This window comes from Oncorhynchus nerka, linkage group LG10, assembly GCF_034236695.1.
Source record: "Oncorhynchus nerka isolate Pitt River linkage group LG10, Oner_Uvic_2.0, whole genome shotgun sequence".
Lineage (NCBI taxonomy): Eukaryota > Metazoa > Chordata > Actinopteri > Salmoniformes > Salmonidae > Oncorhynchus > Oncorhynchus nerka.
In genome coordinates, this window is record NC_088405.1 from 35,158,174 (window position 1) to 35,175,284 (window position 17,111).

The window sequence follows — 17,111 nt, forward strand, 5'->3', positions numbered from 1 at the left end:
ATTTATATTCTGCTTGGATAGTTCCATCTGTGCCACTGAATTAGTCTGGCTTTTAATAATAGTTTGTTTTTAAATTAATCATTAATATGCTGGATTCACGTCTCCATATCAACCAGAAATCTAAGTTAAAGAATAGGACTAAATCAAATCAAATTTGATTTAAAGTGCATTTAAAGTTTGATAGTTCTATTCTTTAAATTAGATTTCTGGTTGGTTTTAATTCATTTGTAGACCAACTTAAATTAAAGCCAGCAGCACAGATGGAACTATCCAAACAGAAGATGCATCTCCTTCAAATGTTGCGTTGACAACCAAACACAGTTCAACATAACTTTTTTAATACCGTAAATAGCTTAAAGTTAAGGCTCTTACAGACTAATTTAACACTCGACTTTAAAATAAGAAACACATCCATGGTCACATTTAGATTCCAATGTAATTATATAAAGCGTGGTGATTTGTGTGACAACTAAACCAAAAATAAGACATTGTTTTTTCATTGGAATTTGGTTGTGCTTTTAGATGGTTGAAAGCATAGTGATAACACATTGGAAATTCAACTAACTTTTGGCTGTCTTTTTGAGTGGGTTAATATAGTTCTCATTAATCATTGTTTCAACCAAATATTACCCAATTATCCACGTTGAAATGACTTGGTGTGCCCAGACAAACATTCTCTGCATGGTGTTGTGGGAAACGCAAGAATCGTTAAAACAAAAGCCTAAATTCCATCGCTATTAGGAAACTGGGCCCTGGCCAATATTTACTCGTCAGCAGAGAAATAGACTCCAAGAGGTTTGAAGGTCAGCCTGAAAATCCAACTTCAATGTCATTCAGCTGACCCTAAAGGAGTTCTTCAGGGATACGTGGTGTTTTTCAGCCATGAAGTACTCACTCACAGCTGTACTACATGATGACATGGTGGGGTGCTGCCCCAATTTAACTTATTCCAGAGGCTGGTCCAAAATCAAATAAAAATCCAATCACTTTTTATTGGTCACATACACGTGTTTAGCAGATGATATTGCAGGTGTAGCGAAATGCTAGCGCCAAGAGTGCATTAATATCTAACAAGTAAAATCAAACAATTTCACAACAATACACACAAATCTAAGTAAAGGAATGGATTTAAGAATATATTCCTGATGGGCCACCCCCAACTGTTGAAGGTAGGAAACAGCACCTCCACTTCGCTGATCCTCAACACAGGGGCCCCACAAGGGTGCGTGCTCAGCCCCACTCCTGTACTTCCTGTTCAGCCTCCAACTCAATCAAGTTTGCACACGACACAACAGTAGTAGGCCTTATTACCAACAATGACGAGAAAACCTACAGGGAGGAGGTGAGGGCCCTGGGAGAGTGGTGCCAGGAAAATAACCTCTCACACAACGTCAACAAAACAAAGGAGCTGATCGTGGACTTCAGGAAACAGCAGAGGGAGCACGCCCCTATCCACATCAAAAGGACCACAGTGGAAAGCTTCAAGTTCCTCGGCGTACACATTACTGACGATCTGAAATGGTCCACCCACAGAGACAGTGTGGTGAAGAAAGCGCAACTCCACCTTTTAAACCTCAGGAAGCTGAAGAAATTTGGCTTGGCCCCTAAGACCCTCACAAACTTTTACAGATGCACAATTGAGAGCATCCTGTTGGGCTGTATCACCGCCAGGTACGGCAACTGCACCGTCTACAACCTCGGGCTCTCCAGAGGGGGAAAACTACCTGCCCTCCAGGACACCTACAGCACCCGATGTCACAGGAAGGTCAAAAAGATCATCAAGGACATCAACCACTCGAGCCATGGCCTGTACACCCCGCTATCATCCGGAAGGCGAGGTCAGTACAGATGCATCAAAGCTAGGACTGAGAGACTGAAAAACAGCTTCTATTTCAAGGCCATCAGACTGTTAAATAGCCATCACTAGCCGGCTTCCACCCGGTTACGTAACCCTGCACCTTAGAGGCTGCTACCCTATATACAGTCGTGGCCAAGTTGAGAATGACACAAATATACATTTTCACAAAGTCTGCTGCCTCAGTTTGTATGATGGCAATTTGCATTTGCTCCAGAATGTTATGAAGAGTGATCCGATTAATTGCAATCTCCCTCACTGACATCATGCCAGTGATTCTCTCGTTAACACAGGTGTGAGTGTTGACGAGGACAAGGCTGGAGATCACTCTATCATGCTGAGAGTTCAAAAAACAGACTGGAAGCTTCAAAAGGAGGGTGGTGCTTGGAATCATTGTTCTTCCTGTGTCAAGCATGGTTACCTGCAAGGAAACACGTGCCGTCATCATTGCTTCACACAAAAAGGGCTTCACAGGCAAGGATATTGCTGCCAGTAAGATTGCACCTAAATCAACCATTTATCAGATCATCAAGAACTTCAAGGAGAGCGGTTCAATTGTTGTGAAGAAGGCTTCAGGGAGCCCAAGAAAGTCCAGCAAGTGCCAGGACCGTCTCTTAAAGTTGATTCAGCTGTGGGATCGGGGCACCACCAGAACAGAGCTTGCTCAGGAATGGCAGCAGGCAGGTGTGAGCGCATCTGCACACACAGTGAGGCGAAGACTTTGAGGATAGCCTGGTGTCACGAAGGGCAGCAAAGAAGCTTCTTCTCTCCAGGAAAAACATCAGGGACGGACTGATATTCTGCAAAAGGTAAAGGGATTGGACTGCTGAGGACTGTGGTAAAGACATTTTCTCTGATGAATCCCCTTTCCGATTGTTTGGGGCATCCGGAAAAAAGCTTGTCCGGAGAAGACAAGGTGAGCGCTACCATCAGTCCTGTGTCATGCCAACAGTAAAGCATCCTGAGACCATTCATGTGTGGGGTTGCTTCTCAGCCAAGGGAGTGGGCTCACTCACAATTTTGCCTAAGAACACAGCCATGAATAAAGAATGGTACCAACACATCCTCAGAGAGCAACATCTCCCAACCATCTAGGAACATTTGGTGACCAACAATGCCTTTTCCAGCATGATGGAGCACCTTGCCATAAGGTAAAAGTGATAGCTAAGTGGCTCGGGGAACAAAACATCGATATTTTGGACAGGAAACGCCCCACACCTTAATCCCATTGAGAACTTGTGGTCAATCCTCAAGGGACAGGTGGACTAACAAAAACCCACAAATTCTGACAAACTCCCAAGCATTGATTATGCAAGAATGGGCTGCCATCAGTCAGGATGTGGGCCAGAAGTTAATTGACAGCACGCCAGGGCGGATTGCAGAAGTCTTGAAAAAGAAGGGTCAACACTGCAAATATTGACTCTTTGCATCAACTTCATGTAATTGTCAATAAAAGCCTTTGACACTTATGAAATGCTTGTAATTATACTTCAGTATTCCATAGTAATATCTGACAAAAATATCTAAAGACACTAAAGCAGCAAACTTTGTGGAAATTAATATTTGTGTCATTCTCAAAACATTTGGCCACAACTGTACATAGACTTGGAACAACTGGCCACTTTAATAATGTTTAAATTATGTTTACATACTGCTTTACTCATTTCATATGTATATAAATTTATTATATTGTACTGTATTTTAGTCAGTGCCACTCTGACATTGCTCAGTCTAACATTTATATATTTCTTCATTCTATTATTTTACTTTTAGTGTGTATTGTTGAGAACTGTTAGATACTACTGCACTGTTAGAGCTAGGAACACAAGAATTTAGCTATACCCACAATAACATCTGCTAAATTAGTGTATGTGACCAATACATTTGATTTGCTGTGGACAATAAATGGCGACTCTAAAATATGCAGTTTTGTCACACCACACAATGTCATCGATGTCTCAAGTTGAGGGAGAGTGCAATTTAGATGCTGACTGCAGGCATGTCCACCAGAGCTGTTGCCAGATATTAATGTTCAGATCTCTACCATAAGCCACCTCCGTCATTTTAGAGAATTTTGCAGTATGTCCAACTGACCTCACAACCACAGACCACGTGTTACCACGCCAGCCCAGGACCTCCAAAACCGGCTTCTTCACCTGCGGGATCGTCTGAGACCAGCCACCTGGACAGCTGATGAAACAGTGGGTTTGTACAAAGAATTTCTGCACAAACTTGTCAGAAACCGTATCAGGGAAGCTCATCTTGTTGTCCTCACCTGGGTCTTGACCTGACGGCAGTTTGGCGTCGTAACCGACTTCAGTGGGCAAATGATCATATTTAATGGCCACTGGCATGCTGGAGAAGTCTGCTCTTCACGGATGAATCCCGGTTTCAGCTGTAGCGGGCATTGTTGGCGAGCGGGTGGCTGATGTCAACATTTGCTGAGTTCCCCATAGTGGCGATTGGGTTATGGTATGGGCAGGCATAAGCTATGGACAACAAACACGATTGCATTTTATCGATGGCAATTTAAATGCACAGAATATCATGACGAGATCCTGAGGCCCGTTGTCATGCCATTCATCTACCGCCATCACCTAATTTTTCAGCATGATAATGTACGACACCATGTCGCAAGGATCTGTACACAATTCCTGGAAGCTGAAAATGTCCCAGTTCTTCAATGGCCTGCATAATCACCAGACATGTCACCCATTGAGCATGTTTGGGATGTTCTGGATCTATGTGTACGACAGCATGTTCCAGTTCCCGCCAATATCCAGCAACTTCGCACAGCCATTGAAGAGTTGGCCAACATTCCACAGGCCACAATCAACAGCCTGATCAACTCTATGCAATGGAGATGTGTTGCACTGCATGAGACAAATGGTGGTCACACCAGATACTGACTGTTTTTTTAAGGTATCTGTGACAAACAGATGCATATCTGTATTCCCAAGCACGTGAAACTCATGGATTAGGATCTAATTGCAGGACTTCTTGATTTTTTTCATAAGACCATGTCTTAGGTCCGTAAAGTTTATTTCCATTGTATCGTTTTGTACAATAACCCTATAAATACAATTTCACATTTAAATAAAAAGGAGGAGAGGTTACCTTGCATCCCACCCAAATGTTAGGAAGTACAAATAATGCACAGCACAAATGACTGGGTGAAACAAAAGCTGATTAGAAGAAACAATATTCATAAGTTAATGCAGTATCTCGTGACATATCAACTGCATATCTGGTTATTTTCCCATTAGGTTATCAGACAAGAGAGGTGCATTGTGTAAAACAAGCTAGATAAAACTCTAAATTTACCCCGTATCATACATGATAATAATAATAATTCCTTTGAAGAAACTATAGAAGGCACCACACAGCCTTAGGGAACCGTCCTCCCGTTGAACGTCTAGAATTTTATAGAATCCCCATAACCTGTGTAACAAAGCCTACAAAAAGGAGAGTGACGAGTTGAATATGAATTTGTCTAAACATGAGAACAAATGCAAACAGCTGGGAATCTTAATGCACTCAAGCTGCTTTAACAAATATAAGATCCCGATGAAAAAGGGAGTCAATCATTTGAAGAGAACAAACATGACATTCACTAGTTTTTTGATTTGGTTCAATATAAACAACCAATAGTTGTTGTGAACTGATGATGATTTGTTTGCCGAGACAATGTTCATGTATCATGATGAATGTCAGCTATAACCAGTAACCACCATGGTCTTTGACCTTCACATCAGTCTGTATTATCTACACAACACCACCACCATGGAATTCAGGTTCTCATGAGCCTATGGTCTCATCGTTGATGTTGGACACAACATCACTGTGACTGCAGGATAACACCAAGGGTCTTCACTGTGGCATTCACAGCATTCATAGCAGCAGTGGCCACCACAGGCAAATCTCTGGCCACTCTCTGGATGGGGGGCATGTTGGGTCCTTCCAATGTGTCCAGGATACCTTCAGACAAAAATAATGCAAAACAAATGTCTCATTTTTATTTAATCAAATTCAAGACTCAGTTTAAAAGGTCAGTGGAGTCAAAAACCTGATTTTCCAGTGTTTTGTATGGTATTTCGACTCGTGAGGTTGAAATAATAGTGACAATTATGATAACTACCTTTTAATACAAGAGCTGTTTGGAAAAAAACACATGGAATTTCAGCCTGTTTTGTTAGGCTTGAGTTTTGGCCTGCGATATCATCAGGTGGTATAAGTTAATAGACCAATTACAAAGAGTTTCAAACCTCTCTGCTAATAACATCTAGTTAAAATTACATATCCCTCCAATTAGCTCCCTCAGATCACTCCCAGACAGTCCTAGAAAATTGATTGCTTGAGAAATAGCTTTTTGCTAAAAAGCTATTTTTTTTATTAGCATTTTAACTTAAAACAATCACAGTAAGATAATTCATTGTTTACCCAGAAATGATTTGATATTGAGATAAAAACATCTGCATTGGACTTTTAGGAATATACCTTGGCGTAGGGTTGGGCAGTATCCAGATTTTCATACCGTCCCTGTACCATACGTTATTACCGGCAGTGCACACAAGGGGCACTATTCCTTCCCAAACAAAAAAAAACAGCACAAAACACATTGACGCACAAAACTAATTTTAGGGAGCAGGGATCTTGATCCAGGAGTTGATTGATTGTCTCTGCTGTAACCAAGAAGCTTGGTATTGCAAGCTAGCCACTTAGCTAGCAAGTTAGCAAACCAAATGCCTAGCTGGAGCCCTGAGCTGGAGATCATTTATTTGGCACCTTAGATAGTTACCAGCAGTGGTGTAGCATGCACCCCCACTGTTCCTTTAAAGCGGGTGTGCCCCCGAGTAGAGATGTGCACAGTTATTTGAATATTCAAACAAACAATAGTATTCGAATACAGAGTATTGTGTGTGAGTATCCATTTTTATTACGTCTATTTAACACTGAAAAGGCTTTTTCGAAATTAAATTAAAATATCCATGTGACATTGTTACATACAAGGGTATATATATATACACACCATGATGTTTCAAACTATTAATATAATAAAACAAACTTTCCAATGTTGTTTTTATGACGTGCGGCCCATAAAAAGACCGGTAGACTTCAGGTGTGTAGCTTTCTGTTTAGGTTGGCCAATCAAAGCGGCCCAATATGTAGCAAGTGGAGTGACAGGTCACTAATGCAATGCAAGTTTATGGAATTAAAAAGTTAGCAAAATGAGAAGGAGTAGTCTACAATGAGCAACCAACAGGTAGGCTGTTGTTTATCCTAATGGGGTTGGGGAGAAAGCGCAGAATGTGGCCTCAATTAGCCTAGCTAACTATAGCTGGCTAGGTTCTCTAGGCTACTCCAGTCAAGACAGGCACTGTTATACAGTGCATTCTGAAAGTATTCAGACCCCTTCACTTTTTACACATTTTGCTGCGTTACAACCTTATCCTAAAATTGATTCAATTGTTGTAATCCCTCATCAACCCCACAATGATAAAACAAAAACAGGTTGAGACATTTTTATAAAATGTACTAAAAATAAAAAATAAAACATTTACTTCAGTATTCAGACCACTTCCTCAGTACTTGGTTGAAGCACCTTTGGCAGTGATTACAGCCTCGAGTCTTGGGTATGACGCTACAAGCTTGGCACACTTGTATTTGGGGAGTTTCACCCATTCTTCTCTGCAGATCCTCTCAAGCTCTATCAGGTTGAACGGGGAGCGTTGCTGCACAGCTATTTTCAGGTCTCTCCAGAGATGTTCGACCGGGTTCAAGTCCGGGCTCTGGCTGGGCCACTCAAGGACATTCGGAGACTTGTCCCGAAGCCACTCCGGCGTTGTCTCAGCTGTGTGCTTAGTCGTTGTCCTGTTGGAAGGTGAACCTTCCCCCCAGTCTGAGGTCCTGAACGCTCTGGGGCAGTTTTTCATCAAGGATTGCTGTACTTTGCTCCGTTCATCTTTCCCTTGATCCTGACTAGTCTCCCAGTCCCTGCCGCTGAAAAACATCCTCACAGCATGATGCTACCACCACCATTCTTCACCGTGACTTGATTCCTCCAGATGTGATGCTTGGCATTCAGGCCAAAGAGTTCAATCTTGGTTTATCAGTCCAGAGAATCTTGTTTTTCATGGTCTGAGAGTCCTTGAGGTGCCTTTTGGCAAACTCCAAGCGGGATGTCATGGGCCTTTTACTGAGAAGTGGTTTCCGTCTGGCAACTCTATCATAAAGACCTGATTGTTGGAGTGCTGCAGAGATGGTTGTCCTTCTGGAAGGTTCTCCCATCTCCACAGAGGAACTCTGGAGCTCTGTCAGAGTTAACATTGGGTTCTTGGTCAACTCCCTGACCAAGGCCCTTCTCCCCCGATTGCTCAGATTGACCGGACAGCCAGCTCTAGTAAGAGTCTTGGGTGGTTACAAACTTCGATGGAGGCGATTGTGTTCTTAAGTCCCTTCAATACTGCAGAAATGTTTTGGTATACTTCACCAGATCTGTGCCTCGACACAATCCTGTCTCGGAGCTCTACGGACAAATTCTTCGACCTCATGGCTTGGTTTTTGCTCTGATATACACTGTCAAGTTTGGGATCTTATATAGACAGGTGTGTGCCTTTCCAAATCATGTCCAATCAATTGAATTTTCCACAGGTGGACTCAAATCAAGTTGTAGAAACACCTCAAGGATGATCAATGGAAACAGGATGCACCTGAGCTCAATTTCGAGTCTCATATCAAAAGGCTCTGAATAGTTATGTAAATACGTTTTTTTATTAGCAAAAATGTGAGAAAAATAACTTTTTGTTATGTCATTATGAGGCATTGTGTGTAGATTGATGAGGATAATTTTTTTAATTTAATCCATTTCAGAATAAGGATGTAACGTAACAAAATGTGGAAAAAGTCAAGGGGTCTGAATACTTTCCGAATGCACTGTATGGGATGATATTGTGGCTCCTACAAGTTAGCTAGTCTTGGATGTGGCCGAGTCAGCTACTGCGTCTCTCGCTCTTCCTCTGTCTGCTCACTGCCACACACACAGCCCTCTGTAGCTGCAGCAATAGAGCGCTAGCCTCTCTCCAACGCGAAGCAGTGAAGAAAATGTGTATTTTGAATGTCTGGATATCTGACAAAAATGTATGATACTGTTTGAATAGTGAAATTATTTTAAACGCCTATCCCTACCTTAGAGGTTATTATATATTATTTATTTTGACAGTATTGAAAAATCATACTATAACTATTTAAAAATACCCTGGTACACTGCCCAAGCCTAACTTGGAGGATCATTGAATAGAAGCAATTCAAATATGTTTATATTTGGACAAGGGGAGCCTGTATTCATTAAGCATCTCAAAGTTGGAGTGCTGATCTTGGTCCCCCCCATCCTTCATTAAAGATTTTAAAGGCAAAAATGATCTTACATTGAACTAAAATATAATTGCAACATATAATGTGTTGGTCCCATGTTTCATGAGCTGAAATAAAATATCCCAAAAATTTTTAAAGGCATAAAAAGCTTATTTCTCTCAAACGTTATGCACAAATTTGTTTACACCCCTGTTAGTGAGCATTTCTCCTTTGCCAATACTATCCATCTACCTGACAGGTGTGGCATATCAAGGTGATTAAACAGCATGATCATTACACAGGTGCACCTTGTATTAGGGACAATAAAAAGCCACTCAAACACAATGCCACAGATGTCTCAAGTTGAGGGAGCTTGCAATTGGAATTGCCAGAGAATTTAATGTTCAGATCTCTACCATAAGCCACCTCCAACATTATTTTAGAGAATTTTCCAGTACGTCCAATCGGCCTCACAACCGCAGACTATGTGTAATCACGTCAGCCCAGGACCTCCACATCCAGCTTCTGAAACTGTGGGTTTGCACAACTGTTTGCACAAACTGTAAGAAACCGTCTCAAGGAAGCTTCTTGCTCGTCGTCCTCACCAGGGTCTTCGACTGCATTTCGTCGTCGTAACCAACTTCTGTGGGCAAACGCTCACCTTTGCTGTCCACTGGCATGCCGGAGAAGTCTGCTCTTCACGAATGAATCCCAGTTTCAACTGTACCGGGCAGATGGCAGACATCTGTCGTGTGGGGGCGAGCGGTTTGCTGATGTCAATGTTGTGAACAGAGTGCCCAATGGTGGTGGGGTTATGGTATGGGCAGGCATAAGCTACAGACAACGAACACATAAACTGTATTTTATCGACGGAAATTTGAATGCAGAGAGATACCGTGACGAGATCCTGAGGCTCATTGTTGTGCCATTCTTCCGCCGCCATCACCTCATGTTTCAGCATGATAATGCACGGCCCCATGTCACAAGGATCTGTACACAATTCCTGGAAGCTGAAAATGTCCCCGTTCTTCCATGGCCTGCATAATCACCAGACATGTCACCCATTGAGCATGTTTGGGAAGCTCTGGATCGAAGTGTACGACAGCGTGTTCCAGTACCCGCCAATATCCAGTAACTTCACACAGCCATTGAAGAGTTGGCCAACATTCCACAGGCCACAATCAACAGCCTGATCAACTCTATGCAATGGAGATGTGTTGCACTGCATGCAGCAAATGGTGGTCACATACACGATACTGACTGGTTTTAAGTTATCTGTGGTCAACAGATGCATATATGTATTCCCATTCATGTGAATTCCATAGATTAGGGTCTAATGAAGTGATTTAAATTGACTGATTTCCTTATATGAACTGTAATTCAGTAAAATCTTTGAAATTGTTCCATGTTGCGTTTTATATTTTTGCTCAGTGGAGATCAGCATTCCTACTCTGAGACGCTTTGTGAAGACGAGTCCTGGTTTGCCTTCCGGGGAATCTTACCTTCAACAATCTTGTGATAAGCGAAGTGCAGGTAGAGCAGGAAGAGCATATGCAGAGCAGCCAGTGTTCCACAGAGGATGAGGCGTGGGGTCTGGCCCACAGTCCGAGAGATAACAGCAGCCACCTGAGAGAGAGGGAGAAGGTGAGCCAGGGGGAGAGACTGACTATCACTGACATAGTGGGCGCATTCGAGCGGATATATTTTGTCTAGGCCTTTCAAAGTGTGTTGCATTATGGGGATAAAACTTGTCTGACTTGCACCTACAGTTGCTCTTCACCAACTTCATCCTGCAGCCTTCGCCTGCATTGTGGGAGGCTCTATTATCAACCAGTCATTCTGGTGTTTTTGTTTGACCCAGGCATAGAAATGACTGAGACAGGAACCAACTTTGCCGCGATTCATATAGGCCTATACAGTGGATATATACAAATTAATGTTATATTTTAGGCTCTCACTATTTGATGTAACAATCTACACACATGTGATTTCAGTTTGACATACTTATTTCAACATTATAAACAAAAACTTTTAGAAACAACGGCAACACTGCCATGTTAATCTGAGCCTTTCTGTTGGAAAACCACATTAGTGTCCGACTTCACTCCTCAACGTTCGTCTAGTCGGTTGCTTTAGCCTTACCACTCAAAACGCAGACAGAGAGTGTCAAAGGGCTCTTTGGATTTGAAGTAATTAATCTGCCTATTTACCATCCGCAGTGTGGAGAGCCCTCCTACGACCAGCCACAGGATGTAGAACAGGGAGTGGAAGTGGACGTTGTAGGTGACGAAGAGAACCACGCAGTGCCCGAAAAGACCATAACCCTTTTGGGGGCACATAGTAGAACAGACGGTGAGATTTCACACTGCTTTTATAGCAAATGGATTACACAGGGATGCTGTGAGGAGAATTATGGTCACTGTTGACTCACCAGCAGAGACAGCATCTGGAGCATGGTGATCTGGGCATTGCATAGGTATGCCAGGAAATAGATGAAGGAGGAAACTCCCAGCCAGTAACCAAAGCATGTCCCTATGGCTGTTCCCATCAGAGTACCCTCTCTCTGTCCAGGGAAGAAAAACATTTATTAGGCCTAATCAAGGTCAGATAGACAACTAATAATAACATTGCAGGATGAACAGACCACATGAGTGCTAAATAAGCAGTACCTAATGTCTGAGACTCTCAACAGATGCTTTTTACTTTCGTTATGTCAAAATGGTTGAGTTGATGCTACCTTCATCTACAGTTGTATGTAGAAAAGTGTTCATTACACCTAATACGCCATATCCATCTGTATACTGTATATTAACATGCATTTATGAAGACAGTATAAGTTGGGCTCTCTTACAATAACTGTTCCTGATGTCTTCATTCCGTGCAGGAGGATGGCCACCAGCGTGAACACCAGCATCATGGGCCCATACAGCTCCCCAGCAATCTTCTACAGTTGAAAAAGAAGAGCAGTAAAAACATTTATGTTAATTGGCCAGGTAAGCTCTGAAAACTTCTAGATTGAAATCTTTCCCCAGCCTGTGAAAATAGTATGGGAAAAGAAAATCCCACTCACCTGTGGAAAATTGATCATACGGATGGGTATCATTGATTCAATCAACCTAGGGTAGAAAAGATGTTAGGAGGGGTGTCATAAAATGTGAATGCTGAACTATACATGTTAGGACTACAAGTCGTGATTACAAAACACATTTGTACTGACTCACCTGTTCCTAACTTGCATAGGCTCCACATCAAAGTACGGCCGGAGAATGTCTATGTTGGCATATAGGTTGAAAGCCTTGGAAGCCTGCCGCTTTCCTGCTTGCCACACCTAAGAGGATGAGGGAACGTTCATTATAAATCAGCTGACAACAGTGTGATGAAAGTCAAAGTTATGACAGCAAAATTAACCAGACAAGGCTATTGAGATAGAAATGACAATATTGGGTAACGGCAAAGCCCTTTTTATAACAAAGGTAATGTTGTGTGTGACAAGTTGTTGCCCATCAGCATCACAAAGCTTTCTCAGCTCACCTCATCTGCCACCTGTCTCCCCAGCTGGCCCTTGATACCCTTTATTCCCAGAAACTCGCCATCCTCTCCAGTCTCCTCTTCAGTTGCTTCAGCCTCCTCTGCCACCTCCTCCTCCTCCTTCATGCGCTGGTGCATCTCCCCCATGTCCTCAAAGCTGGAGCCTGATGTGTCATCCATGTTTTCCATGTCAATCACTGCTGACCCAGTGCCCTAGTAATAGATCGTTTATTACATAACTACTGTACATCCTTGTACGTGAAATTGTTTCACGCGCACATTGTTAATGTTTTCATCAGACTGTCACAACCTGTGAAGTTAATAATTAATTTAGCTAGCTAAGAATATAAATAAATGTTTCCTAGTGTATGATTAGCGAGCAAGCTAGCATAACATTGTTGTCGGACAAACTTTAACGTTAGCTATCTCTGTACTATATGTATTGCACAGAAAAATGTCGTTTGGCAACACTAAAGAAGATGTAACATTATCGCGATGTAGCTAGGAAAATAATAGTAAAAACATTACAAGTATTTTCCTGGCTATTGCTACCTAGCTAACTCGCTAGCTAACGTTACCTGGATAATGTTGTCCTCAAAACCACCCCATGGTTCCGTGTTCGTGTTTTTGTTTCCATCAGACGAAGCCATCTTTTAGAGCAGGTGAACGTGTTCTTGATCCCTTTTAAAAAGAAAACTGCACTTTCAATCTCACATACAACCAAATGAATTGTCAACTACAGCATCAGGGGCGCTTAAAAGATAAATATTTGTTCCCAAAAATGCATTACACTGCCTAATCAGATGGGGGTGCGTCACTCAGACTCAACGCGTAACACGTCGTGCGTACTACGTGCAAACATAACATCTCGCGCGACTTTGAAATTGAAAACATCGCATGTTGCTCCAAACAATTAGCAAAAATATCTTTGCTCCAAATCAAAATGTCCAAATACTTTCAGATCTTAGTTCACAGGTGTATATGGTGTATGCTTAGAGTTGCTTTGTGTTCAGAGTTTTCATATGTCAGTGGGTAAAAAATAAGAAACCCGCACGCTGCTGTTTCTTTTTTTCTCTCATTTTATTCAACTGTTGCCATGCACCTGCAAAAAAGATAGCTCAGATGCACGAATGCCTTTTGAATTTTGAATCATATGTCAGTGGGTAACATCCAGTGGCGACACGTCATTCAGTGCAGGTGGGGCTGTTTTGAGACCCACATTTTCAGAGAAAAAAAAAATATATATATTTTGAGAGGCCTGTTTTGCATGTTATTTTGGCATGAATACGTGTCACATATCAGTTTGCAAGCAATGTACAAATATATATCATTCAGTTAATAAATCTGCATACACACATGGTCTCTTTTTTGTTTTCTTGAATAAGGCAGCTCCAAAATGCAGGTGTTTCAGCCTAGCACAGTGCTTTCTGTGGTGGTGGGGTGAGCCAGCAGGAAATAGGAGCATTGCGCCGTGATTGGCTCAGTGTTCTGTCACTCATGGGGACAGTACGTCATTGCCAAGTTTAAGTGCTTAGTAAGGGTAGACATCTGAGACAATAGAAATAAGCGGAATCATTTTTATGTAATTAATTTCATTATTCTTTTGGCCAAATTTCATATACAAAAATGTAAATTTACAAACAGAAAACCACATTTTCGTACCCTACAAAAAGAAATTGAACTGTATTTTAAGACGGTTAAATGCTCTACGAACAAAAAAGCTGTTAGAATTGTAAGTATATGCATGTCCCTTAAGGTCCTGTAATTGTAATGTGATATTGTACCCCCTAGCTCGATTGTCCATTGTTTGTAATCTATGTATGCTTGTGTTCCCTCATGTGCTTTATGTATTGATTTGTTGTTAATAAAAAATATATATATAAAAAAAAGGGTAGACATCTGAGATCAATTTCGAGTCTCATAGCAAAAGGTCTGAATACTTATGTAAATACAGTGCTTTCGGAAATTATTCAGACCCCTTGATTTTTTCCACATTTTGTTACATTACAGCCTTATTCTAAATTGTAATAAATTAATGTTTTTCCCCAACAGTCTACACACAACACCCCATAATGTCAAAGTGAAAAACAGTTTTCGTAGCACATTTTTATAAAAAAAAAAAAGCAATACCTTAACACTTATGTAAATAAGACCCTTTGCTATGAGACTTGAAATTTAGCTCAGGTGCATCCTGTTTCCATTGCTCATCCTTGAGATGTTTCTACAACTTAATTGGAGTCCACCTGTGGTAAATTCAATTGATCGGACATGATTTGGAAAGGCACACACCTGTCTATACAAGGTCCACACAGTTGACAGTGCAGGTCAGAGCAAAGAACAAGCCATGAGGTTGAAGGAATTGTCCATAGAGCTCAGAGACAGGGTTGTGTCGAGGCACATATCTGGGGAAGGGTACCAAAAAACTTCTGCAGCATTGAAGGTCCCCAAGAACATAGTGGCCTCCATCATTCTTAAATGGAAAAAGTTTGGAACCTCCAAGGCTCTTCCTAGACCTGGCCGCCCGGGCCAAACTGAGCAATCGGGGGAGAAGGGCCTTGGTCAGGGAGGTGACCACCCAATGTTCACTCTGACAGAGCTCCAGAGTTTGTCTGTGGAGATGGGAGAACGTTCCAGAAGGACAACCATCACTGCAGCACTCCACCAATCAGGCCTTTTTGGTAGAGTGGCCAGATGGAAGCCACTCCTCGGTAAAAGGCACATGACGGCAGGTAGCCTAGTGGTTAGAGCGTTGGGCCAGTAACCGAAAGGTTGCTAGATTGAATCCCTGAGCTGACAAGGTCAAAATCTGTCATTCTGCAACTGAACAAGGTAGTTAACCCACTGTTCCTAGGCCGTCATTGTAAATAAGAATTTGTTCTTAACTGACTTACCTAGTTAAATAAAGGTTCAATTAAAATAATGTAAATGACAGCCTGCTTGGAGTTTACCTAAAGGACTCTCAGACTATGAGAAACAAGATTCTCTGGTCTGATGAAACCAAGATTGAACTCTTTGGCCTGAATGCCAAACGTCACGTCTGGAGGAAACCTGGCACCATCCCTAATCAAATCAAACATTTGTCACATGCGCCGAATACAAGTGTAGACCTTACCGTGAAATGCTTACTTACAAGCCCTTAACCAACAGTGCAGTTCAAGAAGAGTTAAGAAAATATTTACCAAACTAAAGTAAAAAATAATAAAAAGTAACACAATAAAATAACAATAATGAGGCTATATGCAGGGGGTACAGGTACCGAGTCAGTGTGCGGTGTTACAGGTTAGTTGAGGTAATGTGTACATGTAGGTAGGGTTGAAGTGACTATGCATAGATAATAAACAGTGAGTAGCAGCAGTGTACAAAACAAATGGATGGGGGGGGGGTGTCAATGTAAATATTCCGGTGGCCATTTGATTAAATGTTCAGCAGTCTTATGGCTTGGGGGTAGAAACTGTTAAGGAGCCTTTTGGTCCAAGACTTGGCGCTCCGGTACTGCTTGCCATGCGGTAGCAGATCAAACAGTCTATGACTTGAGTGAATGGAGTCGCTGACAGTTTTATGGGCATTCCTCTGCCTATTATATAGGTCCTGAATGGCAGGAAGCTGGTCCCCAGTGATGTACTGGGCCATATGCACTACCCTCTGTAGTGTCTTACTGTCAGATGCAGAGCAGTTGCCATACCAGGCGGTGATACAAACGGCCAAGATACTCTCGATGTTGCAGCTTGAGGATCTGGGGACCCATACCAAATCTTTTCAGTCTCCTGAGGGGGAAAGGTTTGTTGTGCCCTCTTCACGACTGTCTCGGTGTGCTTGGACCATGTTAGTTTGTTGGTGACTTGAAGCTCTCAACCTGCTCCACTGCAGCCCTGTCGATGAGAATGGTGGCGTGCTCGGTCCTCTTTTTCCTATAGTCCACAATTATCTCCTTTGTCTATGACTATTTGTTAGCTTAGTCGAACCAGGCATAGATTCTAGAGGGTTAAATCCACACTTGTTGTATTCAGCACGTGACGAATACAATTTTATTTTCTCATATCCTTTCTATGAGTCAACCCTCATCCATATAATAATCTCCACAAATGCATTTCAGGGGGAGTGGCTGACAAAAAAAAGAAAAATGTCAATGTCATACATACCGGTAAATAAAATAGTCCAGCAAATATTATGATAACCCCTTTCATCTGTTTTTATTATATAGTAGTAGCTCAGTGCTTTCATTCGTGTCAGCCTGCCCTACCTACTGATCTAATGCAGAGATATACATTTAAAATAAAATAAAAAGACCTCTAGATAGCAGCAAAGCATAAACACTTATTTGTAGTGGTACAACTATCGCGAGAGATTTCCGTGCGAGACAACATATCGTTTTGCCTCA

General features: G+C 41.9%; 1 protein-coding gene across 1 annotated transcript; it reads right to left on the bottom strand.

Annotated features, from left to right (window-relative positions):
* Positions 1 to 3,269: 3,269 nt before the first annotated feature.
* yipf3 (Yip1 domain family, member 3) lies at positions 3,270 to 13,572 on the bottom strand. The gene is made up of 9 exons (XM_029669687.2): positions 13,312 to 13,572; positions 12,737 to 12,946; positions 12,427 to 12,533; positions 12,276 to 12,321; positions 12,057 to 12,149; positions 11,637 to 11,768; positions 11,416 to 11,529; positions 10,708 to 10,831; positions 3,270 to 5,833 (listed from the first exon to the last, which is right to left on the bottom strand). The coding sequence occupies exons 1-9, from the start codon at positions 13,381 to 13,383 to the stop codon at positions 5,694 to 5,696; spliced, it is 1,038 nt and encodes a 345-aa protein (XP_029525547.1). The 5' UTR covers positions 13,384 to 13,572; the 3' UTR covers positions 3,270 to 5,693.
* Between the last annotated feature and the right edge of the window lie 3,539 nt (positions 13,573 to 17,111).